Consider the following 18,930-nt stretch of genomic DNA (forward strand, 5'->3'; position numbering starts at 1 on the left):
GGTAAGAGATATGAAGGAAAGCTATAATAAACGTTTTAAAAGCATTTGTACTCACCAAAAACTTTCATATCCATGTCTAGGAAGCTGAAAAAAAATTCATCTAGAAACAATATTTAGGTGGACATTCATTTCTGCATGGTTTAGAATTATAAGCTTCTCCCCAAAGCATTAGTAAGTTAGCCAGTTTGGCACTATAAATGAACATAAAAATCTAATAGTTTAAAATTTTTGCTATATGATGTTTTATTATTTCAAATTTTAAAAAATATTTTATTTATTTATTTGATAGAGAGCTCACAAGCAGGGGGAGCTGCAGGGAGAGGGAGAGGGAGAGACAGAGGGAAAGGGAGAGGAAAAAGCAGGTCCTCTTCTGATAAGCAGAGAGCCTGATGCAGGGCTCAATACCAGGACCCTAAGATAGCGACCCAAGCTGAAGGCAGACACTTAACTAACTGAGCCACCTAGACACCCTTATTATTTCAATTTTTAAAAAGTAGTATTTCAGATGAAAAAAAGACTGTGTAAAACCACAAAAGACAAAGTCTCTATCACATGAGATTTGAAATAATGCAAATGTCAATTTTAAAAATTCAGATTAATATTTTAAATAATGAAACCAGGACACAACTATGAATTTTGTGGCAATCCTTGCAATACTTCTTTTCCGCTGATTGAGAGCAAGAATCCAAAGTCTGAGTAGATATTTCCTGGAAAAGTAGGTCAAGTAAATCTACAACCTCAAAACATGACTAATTTCAAATATTGAATTTGGCTGATCATAAATACAAATCATCAAGATTTATATTTTATTCTGGATGAATTTCAAACATATCAATATAACACTTCTATATTATGAATTACAAAAGAATTCATAACTATTCAATAGACCATATGCAAGTTTATTTAAAATAATTTAACATTGCACAGAAAGCTAATTTATAAGTATAAAAATAGATGGTTTAGCAACCAGATATAAAGCACCACACAGAAGCAGATTACATATATAACACCAGGCCTTTGGAAGATTAAGGCAACATTAATATCTCATATAATTTTATGAGAACACTTTACTCATATGATAGATGTTATTAAGCATCTCAAAATAGACAGAGCCCACCATTTTTTCAGTATAAAGTCTTCCCTTCCAGTTTTCTTGTCAATATATTAATGATTCTTCTTAAATACTGTACAACAATTAGTCTAGATTGACAAATGGGCTATCAAAGCCACTGTCTTGTTGGCTAGGTAGAGGAGCAATTAATTTTCTCGAAGGCTGCTGACATACAGATGATGGTACTGCACTGCTCAGTTTTTTGAAATCTGACTTTAATTTATCAGCCTTATGGTGATGTAGGTGTCTAAGAGTCACACTGATCTCTGGCTGGGAACAAAAGGTTTCTTCTGACAGGTCTGAAGTGTGACCACTATGACATTTCATTGGTTGACAAATCACATTATTTTTCTCTGTATCTGAAAGACAACTGGCTGCGGAAAACTGTTTGAAATTAACAACTTCAGCAGGTATATCCAGAGTTTCTTGTGGTCTACCGTGTAAGAATGACACTTCGTGACTGTTGCAAGGTAAAGTGGCACTGCTGGAATGCCAGCCTATGGAGTCATCAAGGTCCCCTCCATCCTTCACTGGAGTTTCCCGAACACTCAAACTTTGACTTTTCTCAGATGCAGCATTTTCACTTTCCATTAGTGGATTACACTTATAGACTTTTAAACCACGTCTTTCATTAGGACCTTGAAAGGTTGTATGTGTGGATCCAGATTCAGAAAGATTAGGGGTATATCTAGGGGAGGGTTTATTTCCAAAGGATCCAAGAAAGGAGTATCCAGTTGAATGCTGAAGTGATTCAGAGCTGGTATCACGGAGGTCTTTCTTCTTGTGCAAACCAAAGCCTTTTTCACCTTCACAAGGAACAAACTCAGGAGAAAAATTTTTTGGCAACGTGTCTGGCTGTCTGTAATTGTTATCTCCAAACTGGAAGTCTGAGTGTGACCCTTTGGAACCCATGTGCTTTATGTCCCCATGCTCTGTGTCCTCTAACCGTCTTCGTAAGTTACAAGCAGCCCTTCTCTTCGGAACTTGGTCACACATACTTCTAGGAACAGTTTGTATACTGTTTGATTTGCTTTCTGTATGACGTGGTGTATTCTGATTCACATCATTTCTTTTTGACTTTTCAACTCCAGTCAGCATCTCTGAAGTCACAGGTAGTACTATTATACACAAGGGAACACAAAATTAGGGGAAAACAAAATTAGGAGAAATTTAACATTAAAAGATGAGGGGAAAAATTATGATTTTATGTATTTCCAAAGAATGCATATGTTTTAATCATTCTCAAAGAAAATACACTAATGCTGGACATTTTAAAATATGATCTTACATATTCCACTAAATAAAGTTAGGTAATTTTGTTACTGAAATCTGACATTATTGTTATGCATCTGATTATTTTCTGCAACAGATATAGCATTTCAAGAGCTAACTGTAATGTTTCTAATTCTGCTCTGATGAAGAAAATTTGCTAGAAGAACCCCAACGCCCAATGCCTACATAAGCACACCTACACACACACACTCACACAGAGTAAAAGCTAAAACAGAGTTTCTGATTTAAGCTATGATTTAAGCTACCTAAGACACTAAATCTAATCACAGGCAAAGCAGCCACACAGCAAATATCAGAGGCAGCATCTCTCTGAGTAGTGTATCTTAGACCCTGGATTATGAAAAGGGTTTGCATTTACTAGGCACATTTGCACAGCTGCCCCAAATCTTTTATACCCAAGGTTTACACCACCATTCTCAAATTTATACAAATAATCTCTGCGCTTTTTTGAAGAATGTCTACTAGTATCAGACTTGTGGATTCCTGAACAATCTCTGCTTCAAGCTTTCTAGAAGTTCAAAAGCCCCATTTCCCCACAGATACGTTCAAAATCCCCCAGTGTGACTGGATATGTATCACATTTTTTATACCTTTCCATCAGCTTTTGCTTTATATATTCTAAACTTATTTTATTATAAACAGAACCCATTTATAGGTTTTCAGGAGTCTTCTTTACCATTATCAACTTCACTTTAATCCCTTCAGATGCTAAGTATAATTTGCTTAATACTGTATTTATCTAATATCAACACTGCATTGCTTCGTATATTATTCTTAATTCCTTCATTTTGAATTTTTGATGTTCTCATAGAAATAACATGTCTGGATTTTTAAAAAATTAAAATTATGGTCTTTTAAAAAGTGAGTTTAACCTATTTATGTTTAGCATGATTGCTGGTATTTGATCCTACAATAATTTTCTATTTACCCATGCTTTCTAGTTGTATTTTTCCTCTTTCATGATTCTGCTAGATTGAAAACCTCTTCTTACAAGTTTTTCGCCCTACTAGCTTGAGAGTTATATATTCTGTTTCTCTACAGACTAGGCTTAAGTCTTAGTACACATACTTAAACTTGCATTTTTCTAGCAATGGCTAGAGTTATCAGTAACTGTATCTTTTCCTTGAAAAAGCAAACCTTTTAGCATATTTGTTAAATTTCTTCTACAATATGTTCTTATATCATTTTGAGAATACTATAATTTTCTAATATTCTCAGGTCCTTTTGTTTGTTCTGTTGTTTCCATAGGTATAAGTTCTGTTGGTTTTTTTTTTTTTGGCTTGTCTTACTTTCAGTTTGGTACCTTTTACCATGGTGCTGGCTTTCTACAGATACTTGGTGATTTTTAGTTGAATGCTTATCTTCTAGATGTTCTGAGTATGGCATTAGCTTGTTTAAAAAAGTTGAGGGCAGCCCAGGTGGCTCAGCGGTTTAGTGCAACCTTTGGCCCAGGGCATGGTACTGGAGTCCCAGGATCGAGTCCCATGTCGGGCTCCCTGCATGCAGCCTGCTTCTCCCTCTGCCTGTGTCTCTGCCTCTCTCCCTATGTCTCGAATGAATGAATGAATGAATGAGTAAATAAATAAATAAATAAAATCTTAAAAAAAAAAAGTTGAGAATGTAGTGAAAGGAACAAGCCGAAGGGCAGAAAAACCTAATAGCTGGTACTCTGAGCATGTAGGCTCTAAGTTCCTCCTTGGTGTGACCAGCAATCTAGAGCCTTTCCCTTTCTAAGACTCTTTGTTCCTGTTGCTCTTACTCCAACCCAGTGTTAAGGGGAAGGGAAGGGAAAGGAGAAGGACTTATAAAAAGGGTGACCCCACCTAGTTACTGTGCTCTAGAACACCAACTATTTATCTCACTGGTATCCCCTAGGCTTACAACTTTCCCTGCCATATCCTGTCTTCACACATGGAACAGTCTTTGATTCTTCTCCTACTTTTAGCTGTCATTTTCTGGCAGTTTCGAACTGAGGTTTCCATGTTTCATGTGTCTGTTGGCCACTTGTATGACTTGTTTGGAGAATTGTCTGTTCATTTCTTCTATCTTTTGATTTTTAATTTTTGTTTTTTGGGTGCTAAGTTGAAGTTCTTGATATATATTTTAGATATTAACTCCTTATATATATCATTTGCAAATATGCTCTACCATTCAGGAAGTTGCCTTTTTGTTTTGTCAATTGTTTCCTTCACTATGCAGAAACTTATTTTGCTGTAGTCTCAACAGTTTGTTTTTGTTTTCCTTGGCTAAGAAGACATACTCAGAAAAAAGCTGCTAAGGCCAATGTTCAAGAGATCACTGCCTATGTTTTCTTTTAGGAGTTTTATGGTTTGATGTCTTACACTTAGGTCTTTAATATATTTTGAGTATATTTTTGTGTATGGTTTAACAAAGTGATACAGTTCATTCTTTGGCACGTAGCTGTGCAGTTTTCCCATCATTAAAGAGACTGTTTTCTTCCCATTGTATACCCTTGCCTCCTTTGTCATAGATTAATTGACCATATAATCATGAGTTTATTTCTGGACTTCCTATCCTGTTCTACTTATCTATGTGTCTACTATTGTGCCAGCACCACAGTTTGATTACTACAATTTGTAGTTTAGGTTGAAATCTGGAATTGTGATACCTCCACTTTTGTTCTTCGTTCTCAAGATTGTTTCTGCTATTCAAGGTCTTTAGTGGTTTCATACAAATTCTAGAGTTGTTTTATTTCTGTGAAAAATACTATTAACACTTTGATTGGGATTGCACTCAATCTGTAGATTGCTTTGGGTAGTATGGGCATTTTAACAATATTACTTCTTCCAATCCATGAGCATGGTATGTCCTCCCATTTGTTTATACCATATTCAATTTCTTTCATCAAGGTCCTAAAGTCTTCAGAGTATAGGTCTTTCACTTCCTTCATTAAATTTATTCTTAGGTATTTCATTCTATTTGATGAAATTATAAATGGGATCATTTTATTTCTCTTTCTGATACTTTGTTATTAGCACATACAAACACAGCAAATTTCTGTATGTTAATTTTATTTATTTATTTATTTTTATTTTTAATTTTTTTTAGAATTTTATTTTATTTTATTTATGATAGTCACAGAGAGAGAGAGAGAGAGGCAGAGACACAGGCAGAGGGAGGAGAAGCAGGCTCCATGCACCGGGAGCCCGACATGGGATTCGATCCCGGGTCTTCAGGATCGCGCCCTGGGCCAAAGGAAGGCGCCAAACTGCTGCGCCACCCAGGGATCCCCTGTATGTTAATTTTATACCCTACAACACTACTGAATTCATTTATTTTAGTCATTTTTAGGTGTTGTCTTTAGGGTCTTTTATTTATAGTATCATGTTATCTGCAAAAAAGTGACAGTTTTGCTCCTTTCTTACCAATTTGGATTTTTCTTATCTGACTGCTATGACTAGGACTTCCAGTACTATGTTGAATAAAAGTGGTAAGAGTAGACATCTTTGTCTTGTTTTTGATTGTAAAGGAAAAGCTTTTAGTTTTTCCTCATTATGATGTCAGCTGTGGGTTTATTATATATGGCCTACACCATACTGAAGTATAATTCCTCTAAACCTACTTTGTTGAGAGTTTTTATCGTAAACTGATGTTGAGTTTTATCAATAGCTTTTTCTATATCTATTGTGATGATCATATGGTTATATGGTTTGTGGACTTAATTTTGTTAATGTAGTGTATCATATAGATTGATTTGTGGATAATGGACCATCCTTACATGTGCAGAATAAATCCCACTTGATTATGGTGAATGATCCTTTTCAGGTAACTACTGAATTTAGTGCTAATATTTTTTCAAGGATTTTTGCACCTGTATCTGTCAGAGATTTGGCTTCTAATTTTATTTTTTTATAGTATCTTTTTCTGGGTTGGTATCAGGGTAATGCTGGCCTCATAGAAATGAATTTAGAAGTTTTACTTCCTCTTGTATTTTTTGGAGTAGTTTGAGGAGGATAGGCATTAAGTGTTTGGTAGCATTCACCTTTGAATCCTTCTGGCTCTCAACTTGTGTTTGTTGAAGTTTTTGTAATTACAGATTCAATTTCAATTCTAGTAACTGGTCTGTTCAGATTTTCTATTGCCTTCTGATTCAGTCTCAGAAGACCCTATATTTTGAGAAATGTATTCCTTTCCTCTAGGTTGTCAATTTTTTGACATATAATTTTTTGTAGCAGTCTCTCTTACAATCCTCTGTATTTTAGTTGCTACTTCTCTTTCATTTCTAATTTTATTTATTTGAGTTCTATCTTTTTTTCTTGAAGAGTCTGGCTAAAGGTTTATCAATTTTATCTTTTTAAAAAACCAGCTCTTGGTTTTGTTGATCTTTCCTACTATTTTTTTTAAATCTCTATTTCATTTATTTCTGCTCTGATCTTTAGCATTCCCTCTCTTCTACTAACTTGTTTAAAATGTTTTCTGTCATTTCTAGGAATGGAAACTACTATAGGGAGCTGATGGGTATGCTCAGTCTGCCTACTTGAACTGAAAACTCTATACTCTTTTTTGGAAGTTTCTAGCATAAGTAAAACACAGGCACAACTTTATAAATTCTCACTCCTTACATTCCTGTTCTTCTTCATACTAAAAATATTAAATATTTAAAAGAGAAGGGAGGAAAAAACTCTTCAAGTGACTCATTTTGACATACCTGACTGTGGAGTTTTGCTCTGGGATTTATTAGAAATTGGTGTTTCCAGCAATTTTGCCATTGTAGCAAGTTTGCTAGCAGCATTCATAATCTTTTTCTCAGCCCTGTGGGGAATTCCAGAATATTAAATTAATAATAGTTTAAAGGAAAAAATGAGTTTCCTTAGCCCCAGGATTTCTGTTTTCCTATTAGTCCTGCCAATATTTGGGGTAGTACAGACATAAGCCTCTCTTAACCCCTAATGGATGATCATGTAGAAATAGTTAATTTTGTGGTTCAGGAAAATGTTTAGAAAATGACAACATGCTGTCCTGGTAGTTTCAGGACACATTGTTTGTTTAGATTGAACTTACCCTTCATGTTTTCCATCATCCTGTAAAATCTGTTGGAGGCAAGTCAAGTAATATTTGCGCATCTTTCGGGCGGTTTCTTGACGTTCTCGCAACACCTCTGCTTTTACCATTTCTGCAGCTCTTTCCTTACTCTCTTGAATATAACGAAGCATATCACCTAGTTGCGAGGTGAGGGAGGGAGTTGGTGGGGAGGAACCCCAAAAAAATGCACATTTACTAGCAGTTTTTCAAAAACGGGGGAGGCAGACTTCAGATCAATTTTCTGGGAGGTGAAGTGACCAGAGATATAAACATTGGACTTTTCCACAATCATTAAAATGGAATGTTTCAGATCCCTATTTTGGGAGATTCAAAGGAGAAATAATCTAAAAGTCCTTTTAGAATGATGATAGCCACATATGTTAAGGAAACAGCATATCCTTTAGCAAAACATTGTCATATTCTAAAACACTGAGGCAAGAAAATAAATATGAGAGGCAGAAACTTACACATTTCAAGTATGTATTGTCTGATTAAGAGAGGGAGAAAAATATACATAAAAGGTGAGGAAGAAAAGAAGAAAGAACACACAAAGAAATACAGAAGGAGGATATAAGAAGTGGAGATTCATATTCCCATTTACTTAAGCTCTGAAAATCCATGTTTCATTATTTATTCAATTCTTTCAGCAGCACTTATGAGAATCCAAGTAAATATAATACTACAATCCATGTACAAAATGCCAAGGAGGAGGATGAGACTTATGTTGCCTTCTGAAATTTACATTTAAAAATAGTTCACTGCTTTGAAGTTTTCTTTTTATCTTTGATTCAACATGATTTGATTAAAACTACCATTACTTAAGGTCAACATTTTTTTTTTTTACTAAATCTAGGGCTACATCCTACCTCTAGAATATCATCACTCGATTATATTAAAGATTCAATTCATAGAGCAATCTCCCTCAATATCAGTAAGCTCTTCCTGAAAATTAGATGCTCTACACAAAAAAACACTAACTGAAAGATTATTTCTCATTATGTGAAGTGGGACAAATTGGAATACATGTCAACAGAAAACCTCCAACCAACATCTAGAATGTTAAACAATACACATACATACAAGTTAACATATGAGAATGAAAAAAAAGCTTAAAATTTGACTTCCCAACCAATATGATTGTTAACAAAAAGTTGCTTTGTTTGATTTGTAGTAACATGCCCTGTGTTGGCACCATCAACAACTGAGAAACAATTTGTCTTTATTGATACTGAGTGGGCTTTTCAAAACATCTACACAAGATTCTCATAATCTACCAATTACATTTGGAACTTACCTCTTCCACTCATTTTGTTAAAAATGAAACCAATTTTAAAAGGTAAACATACATTTCTCCTGTATCAGCACTGGTTAGTGTTCTGGGACAAACATACAATCAAAGCAATATTGTAATTAAAATACAGGAGACATTCTACTGAGAAAACATAAACCAGAGAAATGCTCTGCAGGGTATGCTGCATCACCTCTTACTGCAAAGGACCTGAAAATGGCTTAATCTATTACCAAAATATTTGAGAAAGAATAGAATGATGCCAAACTAGATCTAGTTTCTATGGTCTTTAAAAGCTTATGGTAGAAAGTAATACTTGGTAATTTAAAACCCACATGACATTTTTAGCTATTTAAGTTTTAAGATTATGAAATTTTTAGTTCAATATTAGTGCCCAAGAAAGAAAAAGCATAATTAACAATATAAAATAACTCTACCCTCAGGTCACTTCCACAAGATATTGGGCAAAACGATTCATCGCTGTGTAATTTAGAAAAGAACAAGGTGGTTTGGCAAATTCTCTGAAATTACTAGTGCTACTAATAAAACAGGCTCAAACCACCTTAAAATCTTAGGACTCTCCTTAAGGACTTACGCTTAATTTTTTTTACAGCTTTAATGTACTGTCCACGAAGTTCTTCCAAGGCCCTCCCATTGCACAGCAGGCAAGCACTTTCTATGGCCCCTTCTGACAATGACCTAAAAATGAACCAAATATTGCAAATAAAAAATAAATAAATAAATAAATAAAAATAAAAAAAACAAATATTGCAAATAGAGATTAAATATCTATCTATATATTCTAATACCAATTGAGATGTGCTTTAAAAAAATCATGTGAGAATCTTCGCTATAGTTATTTAAAATAGAAGAAAAAGAAACAAATGTTATGGTTATTTATATAAATTATGATAAATCCACATAATGAAAATATATGAAGTTACTAAAAAGCATATTATAGGAGAATATTTAATGACATATGGAAATGTTTATCTTATAACATTAATAAAAGCTTACAAAATAGCTTACACAATAACCTCAGTTTTTAAAACATGTACATGTGAGTATAAAGGAACTTAAATGATATAAAACAAGAGGTTAACAGAGGGTATCTACTAGGAATAGGGTTTGGAAGATTTTCCTTTTTTATAGTTCTTGCTATATAACAAGTTTTATATTCTTGGTATGAACATTATTTATATAATTGATGTTAAAAAATTAAAATACTTAGAAATAAATAATTTCTTTAAAATAGTAAAAGTTGGGGCACCTGGGTGGCTCAGTTGGTTAAGGAACCAACTCTTGATTTCAGCCTCAGGACGTGATCTCAGGGCTGTGAGATCAAACCCCAAGTTGGGCTCTGTGCTGGACATGCAGCCTACTTAGGATTCTCTCTCCCTCTCCCTCAGTCCTTTCCACCCCCCCCCCCAGGTCCCCACTCCCCCCCTCACATGTGTCCTCCCTCTCTCAAAAAAATAAATAAAAATAATTTTTTTTAAAATTTTTATTTATTTATGATAGTCACACAGAGAGAGAGAGAGAGAGAGGGGCTGAGACATAGGCAGAGGGAGAAGCAGGCCCCGTGCACCGGGAGCCTGACGTGGGATTCGATCCAGGGTCTCCAGGATTGCGCCCTGGGCCAAAGGCAGGCACCAAACCGCTGCGCCACCCAGGGATCCCAAAAATAAATTTTAAAATAAAAATAAAATAGTTAAAATCTACCTTGGTGGTGTTTTACAAAGTGTTCTCAGTTCCTCCAATTTATTCTTCATGTCATTGTTTTCTTCTATTAATTCTTCAACAACTTTACTATTCTCTTCTAAAAAAAGAAAATTAATGGTATATTGGTTAATCTTTTCTTTCCTTAATCTTCCTCTCCCTGAAATTCCCAGTGCACATGGTGCACATAGAGGAGATTGTAGAAATGGCAGTTGCTCCCTGTATCATTCATTCCCTGATAATCCTAATCTGACCATTCCCTATTCCGATTTCTCAGCACTTAAAATCAATATTACATCCACATCTTGCTTTGGGTTACACACTGTCTTGGAATAGGTTTCCAACTGTTTCATATGCATCTATTTTGTTTCCCAGCTAGATTGAAGCTCTGTGGAAACATACTGGGTCTTCTATTCCCATGTTTCTCCTGGATCCTGGTATACAGTCTATGCTCATATAAATGAACATTGAACAAGCACTGCTATACAAAATAAGAAGAAAATTAAGATTAAGTAAGTACCACTTTCACAATTAATGCAAGATTTTCAATTCTTTGGACTTTTAAAAAGAGGATGAGAAGACTGATGGAGTCCATATGGAACAGAAGACAAAGCATGAACTTCAGAGTGAGAGAGACATGGGTTTAAATCCTAGCTCTGCTTCTTGGGCAAATTACTTAAACTTTCTGAACCTGAGTTTTTTCATATGTAAAACAGAGATAGTATTACTTACCATTAAGATAATAGAAATAAAATAATAAGTCCACAGCACCTTATACAAAGTCTGGCAATACCAATGTTTAATAAATATGAACAAGACACACCATGTTTCCTATGCCACCCTCTCAACACACCCTGTAAATTGAGTAATGAATCATTCTATTCCTCCTAGTGATTGATATAACTTGCATGTTTTTAAATTACTCACTCTTATTCCAACACTTTTCAATAAGTGCTACCAAATCAACATGGAAAATGAAATTTAAGAAACAAAAAAGAAGTAACCATTATAGCAAAAACATTGTCAACTAAAAGATGTACACTAAGACAAACATTGAAATCAAATTATCAAATGACTTAATTCTGACCCTGAACCCTTTTATAGCCTCATGTTTTGAGCTAAGTACCAATTTCCTAGATTATTTCTAAATCTATGAATTACAGAAGATAGCCTCAAAAAGCACTACACAGAATAACTATAATCACAATGCATGGTGATAAATATTATTTATAAATAATGAACGTATCCAGCTGCCTTTGTCACTTTATTACATAAAATAAATATTCTTGATTTTCATCAAATTTTACAAGAGCTACAAATAGCTCGTTTACCCTTCTGGCCTCTCCCAAAAAACTAAACCATCACCATGGGAATTACAGTTGTTAAAGTTTTTACTTCAAAATTCTTAAAATCCTATCTTGCCTTAAAATAATTATCATCTATCACTAACAGATTTGGTAAGCAGTAGGTGGAAATGAAGCAAATGGCTTCTCTTTGTCAATATTATTTACCGAGTGTGCTATGTTGCCAGGTACTGTGTGCTAAGTGCTCAGTCAGGACTTGATCCTTCTCATCACCAAGGCTACGCTCCAAAGGACAATATAGACAAAAATTAATTACAAGGATGATATGGTAAATGTTAAGAAAATCATTGGAGCTGCCGGCAGTGTCAAACAGAAGCAACCAAGTTGGGGGTGGTTAGGAAAGCTTCCCTGAGGAAGCAATGTAGTGGGGGAGGGAGGAGTAGGAGTTAGCCGGGCAATGTGATCAGGATGGGAATACTGATGTTTTGGTAAAGGGAGATGAAACAGACAAGAGAAAAGAGACAATAAAATCCATTCTATAGCCCTAGGAGAGAATAAAGGGGCTGGAGCAAGATGAGGCTAAGGGGCTAGCAGATACTAAATCATGAAAGGCTTCTTAGCCTTAAATAAAGTGTTTCTATTTCATACTGAGGGCCAGATAAGCCACGGAAGGACTTTAAACAAGACAGTGTCATGATCCAATTTACTTTTTTAAAAGGTCACTCGAGCTGCTTGATGGGGAATGGATAGGAGGGACAAGATTAGAAACAGAAAGGGCCAGGAGGTAACCTAACTGCTGTCCAGGCAAGCAACAGAGTTGACATACAGAAAAAAAGGAAACCTATCTATCCACCTGTTTTTTTCTGGGTCACATAATTTTGGGGACCCTTGCATTCAATCCCTCATTCATTGAAACATTTATTATCATCGGCATGTTAACAGGCATCAGGACTACAATGATGAACAAGATACAATATATTCCTTATTATCAGGGAACTTAAAGGTTGGAAATGGTATCAGGCAAGTAAGCAAAAAATTAAATACAGAATGGTAACAGAGTAGGAGCCAAGACTGCTATGGGGCTACACAGAAGTGGTCCATTTGCAAGGAAAATCAAAGAGGTCTCTGCAGATAAAGGCATCTTTCTCAGCTGAACCCAAAAGGAGGAGGAAGAATTAGGCTAAATGAGAATGAAAGGATATGTAGGGCAGGGTGACAACACTGTACGCGAGGTCCAGCAGTACAATTCCTGACCAGCTCAGCAATCTGAGCCATTTCAAGTGTACAGAGAATGAGCACAGGAGATAAGTTTAAAAGGTAAGAGGAAGCTCCCTCAGAAGCCCAGTAGCCTCCCTTGTGCAAAAGCGGAAGTGGAGACAGCAGCAGATATCCCTTCCTGACAGCACTGTGAAGAACAGACTGAAAATACTGGAAGGATGCCAGATTGGGCCCATATGTCTTTGTGCACATGTCTCCCCTCTGCCTCGAATGCTGTCCTCATATTTCAAGGTTTAGTCAAGCCTTCCTTAACTCAAGCAAGAGAAAGAGTTCATTCATATCCTTTCTTCCAAGTTTACACAAGCATATCACCAGGAGCACTCGGTGCTGCACTTACTTATTAATCTCTTTTTAGGTCTCCTCACTTGAGGACAAGCTTCTTGAAGGAAGGAAACAGTCTTGTACGCCTATATCAGAACTGGAATTCTGTATGATGTATTCACTGCTGTGTCCCTAGTGCCTAGAACCCTGCCTGACACATAGTGGGCACTCAGTACCTATTCAATCCAAAAAGGAAGAAAGGAATGTGACCTTTTAATCAGAGCTCCAATTTTCCTCTTTGTAGTTCAGGAATAATAATTTGATTGGTAAAAAAAAAAAAAGGGGGCCAAATTAGTTTACCTTAATCCTCAAAGAGAATTGGTGCCTACATTAACTAAAATGTCACATTTGAACATTTCAAAGATCAAACACCGGTAGTAGGGCTACTTTAAATGCTAACCTCCAATTTTTTCCACTACAGCTTTGTGCTTTCTTTCTAAATGCTGAAGATGCCTACAGCATTTCTCCAGTTTTCTTTTCAGATCTTGACATTCCTGCTTTGCCTTTTCAAGTTCTTGGAAGCAGTGTCCACAGCATGAATCCTTAATTTCAAGGATCTTTTTCTTATCTGCAAAAATTAAATGATAGCAAACTTTTACATCAATTTAAACTAAGAACTGAAAAAGGAAAGGAAAGGAAGGAAGGAAGAAAGGAAGGAAACCAGGTGACATGACTAGAGGCAACAGTGCAATCAAAAAGAATGTGATGCTTAAGAGAGATCTGGGTTTAAATCTTCTTTATTTATTGGCAATAAGGCTCAGAGTATATTATATAACCTGAGACTTAGTTTTTTAGTATGTAAAACAATACCATCTATTTTAAAAATTGCTCTGAAACATAATGTTCAGCTCTTAGTATTGAATACCATTCCCCAGTAAAGGAACCAAGGACCTTCAAGAATTGGCTAACTCCAATACTGGGACAAGGGATATACAAGATGAAAGCCAGAAAGAAATTCCCAAAAAATACAGGCATGCCACAAGGTCGTAGCAGCCAGTTTGAAAGGATCCACCAGTTGAATATGGGGCAATTTTAACAGTAAGTACAATAATGAATTATAAAATAATAAAAAAATAGAAATTCATGAGCCATACCAATAATCCTACTCATAATGGAATGGATGGGTAGATATATGGATAAGTAGATTAAGTTGATACATAAATAGGTAAATGGATTGAGGGACAGATTGATAAATAAACAAAAAGACAGAAAAATAAATAACTATACCAACTAACAGGAGGATTCACAATTATAACAACATGCCAAATGCCAACTGATAAAAGTGGAGGGAAGTCTAGAGCTGGAAAAATTATAATTTTGCAAATACCACAGTAAAGATAGAATCAGACAAACATCATCAATGATTACTAAATATAAGGGAAATGTTTATGAGAAGGTGATTTTCATGGTTTTGGAAGTGTCTGCTAGAGATTGCTTATTAGTTGTGAGGTGGGGGAAAGCCACTGAAGAAACTGGACAACACCTTGACCAGGTGCTCAAATGAACTTCACCAATAAAAGACAAATGGACACTGTGCACCTCCACATGTGATAACACATCACCTATGCAGCGTTTCAGCCCAGAAAATGCAACCTGAATCTAATTATGAAAAAACATCAGACAAACTCAAAATGAGGAAAAGTTCTACCAAAAGCTGGAGGTGGGGTGGGGTGGTGGGGAGAAGGGAGATTAAGTCTTTCAGAAATGTCAGTATCATAAAAGTAAAAAAGAGGCCTTGAAAATATTCTAGGCTATCCCGGTGCATGGAGCCTGTTTCTCCCTCTGCCTATGTCTCTGCCTCTCTCTCTGTCTCTCTGTGACTATCATAAATAAATAAAAAAATTAAAAAAAAAAAGAAAAAGAAAATATTCTAGGCTAAAGGTAACTAAAGAGATGTGACATCTAAAGATTATACCTGACCCTGGACAGATTCGTGTACTGTAGGGGGAAAAAATAATGAGACATTATTGGGTCAGTTGACAAAATCAGAATACAAACAAGTTGATACAATATGTTTATCAAATGTTAAATTTACTATACTAACGTTATAAAAGAAAAAACTCCTATTTTTTGAAAATACCCACTGAAGTATTTAGCGGTAAAAGGGCACAATGTATATATTATATAACATCCTCAAATGGTTCAGGAAAGGAAATGTTCACATACTCACACACACTGAAGAGCATAAAACCGTATAAAACATTATCAACAAATATATCTAGGTAAAGGATATATGAGTGCTACTTGCAACTATTTTTACTTTTGTAACTTTTCTGTAAGTTTGAAATTGGCTCCAAATGAAAAAAATATTTATTTATTTATTTATTTTTTTAATTTTTATTTATTTATGATAGTCACACAGAGAGAGAGAGAGAGGCAGAGACACAGGCAGAGGGAGAAGCAGGCTCCATGCACTGGGAGCCTGACGTGGGATTCGATCCCGGGTCTCCAGGATCGCGCCCTGGGCCAAAGGCAGGCGCCAAACCGCTGCGCCACCCAGGGTTCCCTGAAAAAAATATTTAAAGCTATCAGGAGGTACAAATGTATATAAATTGTGTCGCACGGTACCTGGCAGAGAGCAGCATACAATAAATAACAGCTATTGCTATTAGAAATATATGGAATTTGTAAAATTTAAATAATATAAAAAGTGATACAAAAAAATAGATTATTACTATTCACATAATTGGTATAATAAAGTAGGAACACAAATTGGCACAGGCTCAAAAGCCAGTACCCAAAAATTTGATGTAAAATCACTGGTCCAACAAAATTATTCTTGGATCTTCCCTGACTTCAGTTTCCTTTAAACTGTGCCATTTATGTCCACAAGCATCAAAGAATTAATGAAGCATCACAGTGGTATTATACGTGGCATTTATATTTTTCATTTAAGATACTGTTTTAAAACTAGAAACCAGGCAAATGCTCACTGACAAGATAATAAATTACAGTATATTCATAGAAAGGAACACTATGCAGCAACTAGAGCTACATGCATTAGCATAGGCAGGTATCAGAAGCTTGCTATGAAGCAGAGAAGAGCAAGTTACAAAGACTACAGTGAACATTTTTATAATGCTATTAGACAACGAAACAGCTTTTTCAGGATTACCTGTATTTGGTCAAAACATAAAGAAAAGCAAGAGAATAATTTTTAAAAATCAGAATATGTGTTACCTTGGATTGTAAGGAAGTTACAGGGATGGGACTGTGGTCAAATACACAGGAGTCTTCAACAGTACTGGTGACGCTCTAGTTCTTAAGTCAAAGAGTGGGCTCCTGGTTGGTAGGCTTCATGACTTACAAGTGTATCACATATTTTCTTTGCATGTATCAACTATTTCATAAATTTAACTTACTTTAAAGAATTATAAGATATTAGGAGAATATAATCAAACAGTTAGCAATGGTACTCTCTGGTGGTAGTATTATAAAGGACTATAGCACTTAGTATATATTTAGGATTACTAGCCCTTTCTAATGAATTGGTTGATGTGTTTGGTTTTAGGGAAAAAAAGACTGAAGAAAGAAAAATCCTTTTGTACTCTGATTTGTCTTAAGTAAAAACTAATTCCTTTCATATTGATAGGACTTCCCAAAGCCAAATAATATCCAAAATTTGTTGCTACGCATTTCATAAATTTTTAAATAAATTCTCGGGTTATTCCAAATATAGTAACAGACATACAATGACACTGAAAAGTAAGAAACAAAATATAAATTAAGTAGTATTCCCATATACCTAATTAATAATAAGTTATCCTCAACCATCTAGAATCTAGTAGTGAGGAAAAAGGGTCTATGGATGATCAGGAAAATAAACTGTCAACTCTTAGGAAAGGCAGGGGTTCTTTACAATTCTGGTAATATAACTGACTAAATTAGAAATTGTGGAAACTAAAATTATTAACCTAGTATATATGAGTTGTTCTGACAATTCTTAGTTCTTTTCCAGGCTGCAATAGAGGCAGCAGAAAAGAAACAGAAAGAGTGGGTATGTGTTTGTATGTGGAGGGAGAGCAGGCTGCAAGAGATCAATACCTTGAAAAGGACTGGAGCCTATAAAGGATACATCAGATGCTTGTTCAGAATTCTAGGTGATTAGGCAATATAAATCCAATCAGCATGCCTCAGTGAGCTCTGAATATGTCAAGGGGCTTCAGTACAATACAATAATTATTTTTCAGAATAACAACTGTAAGTCATTATGGAAATGTTAAGCTATTAATTTACCAAATATTCAAGAACACAAACTATGTGCCATTCACTCTGCCATGTATTGGAGAGGAAAAGATAAAACACTGCTCCTGCCCTCACAAAACTCACAAATCAGGAAACACCTCTTCAGAAAGATTTCCATCAAAAAATTGTTGAAATAAGCTTCAATTATATGAATGAGAAGGTCTCCGTTATTTGGCAATTCTTTTACATGAGCCCTGGGACTTCTCAATAAAGCCAGGGAATGAAAACATGACTATTAAAATTCTCATTATTCTCCTTATAATAAGAACTACTTATGAATGGAGCGAAGACCATGAAAAGATAGAATTCAGAGGGTCTAAAGCAGCCCCATTTCCTAAATGCAAAATGAAATCTAAAGAGAAGACACAGATTAGGCACAAGTAACAGTAGCCACTTATTTACTCATAAAAGTTGTCCACATCTTTGACTTCCTTTTATCCTCAAACCAACCCTCTGGAACTGTTGAGTATGAATGTTACAAAGACCAGTAGGAATAAAATCCCATTACCAGCTTCTGCTTCTGTTTCTTGAAAGGCTAAGGGCTGAGCACAGCGTCCAAAAGTAGGTGCAGGAAGGACTGCCAGGACTCCAGGGTCTCCTCTGCCAGTGACATCTGTGGCAGGATCCTTAGAGATCTTGGCCATATTTCTCTAAAAGAGATTATCTTCACAGTTAATGCCATGTAAAAATCTTTACACAATTCTCTATTTAAAATGCTAATATTAAAAATGTAGAAAGAAAACATTGCCTGAAAAAAATCTTGCCTAAACCATCACCAGTACTTTTCTTAGGGTGTTATGTGAATATTGTCATTACTATGAAGTAGTCTACTATGACTGTAATTCTCAAATTAGAACATTATCTGACAGAGGACTGGTGGGCCAACTATGAGACAGACAGGAGATAGTTTGCACACATACATGTAAATTTAAGATTTTTAATGGTCTATGTGATCAAATCACAGGACAAACTATCTGAAATCACAAAGGTTCTTGAAAATCCAAAACATTTCACTGCAGTAGGGATCGAACTCATTAGAAACTATAATACCAAACTTTTGCCTTTCGAGACTTTAAAGTAACAAGAGAAAAAAAAAAAAAACATTTATACAGTATGTCACATTTCTAAATACTTTAATATACACTGTCATTTTGTCAGGAAGTTCAGCTGAATTCCAAAATTAGAAAGAGAAACTGAAGCTAACCTAAACATTCTGTACAAGACTATTTCTTCACTAACACTTAGTGAACACTTTCAGTGTTCTAGTCCCTGTTATGACAATACAGCTACTAAATTCATTAACGGTGAGACATTCCTTTTAGGCAGTA

At 35.3% G+C, this 18,930-nt stretch overlaps 1 protein-coding gene across 7 annotated transcripts in view; it reads right to left on the bottom strand.

The window, feature by feature from the left end:
- Nucleotides 1–878: 878 nt before the first annotated feature.
- CEP152 (centrosomal protein 152) overlaps nucleotides 879–18,930 on the bottom strand; it is an 88,107-nt gene continuing 70,055 nt past the window's right edge. For 4 of the 7 annotated variants that reach the window (XM_072738476.1, XM_072738478.1, XM_072738477.1 and 1 more), the window contains 6 exons: nucleotides 18,111–18,252; nucleotides 10,458–10,554; nucleotides 9,331–9,434; nucleotides 7,427–7,583; nucleotides 7,074–7,177; nucleotides 879–2,229 (listed from right to left, as the gene is read on the bottom strand). In XM_072738476.1, coding sequence (XP_072594577.1) covers nucleotides 1,196–2,229; nucleotides 7,074–7,177; nucleotides 7,427–7,583; nucleotides 9,331–9,434; nucleotides 10,458–10,554; nucleotides 18,111–18,252 — 1,638 coding nt within the window. In that variant the 3' untranslated portion in view covers nucleotides 879–1,195. Of the gene's footprint in view, nucleotides 2,230–7,073; nucleotides 7,178–7,426; nucleotides 7,584–9,330; nucleotides 9,435–10,457; nucleotides 10,555–13,757; nucleotides 13,926–18,110; nucleotides 18,253–18,930 lie in introns of all 7 variants that reach the window. The other 3 variants (XM_025998673.2, XM_072738474.1, XM_072738475.1) reach the window with 1 other exon arrangement.

This window comes from Vulpes vulpes, chromosome 15 (genome assembly GCF_048418805.1).
Source record: "Vulpes vulpes isolate BD-2025 chromosome 15, VulVul3, whole genome shotgun sequence".
Classification (NCBI taxonomy): Eukaryota; Metazoa; Chordata; class Mammalia; order Carnivora; family Canidae; genus Vulpes; species Vulpes vulpes.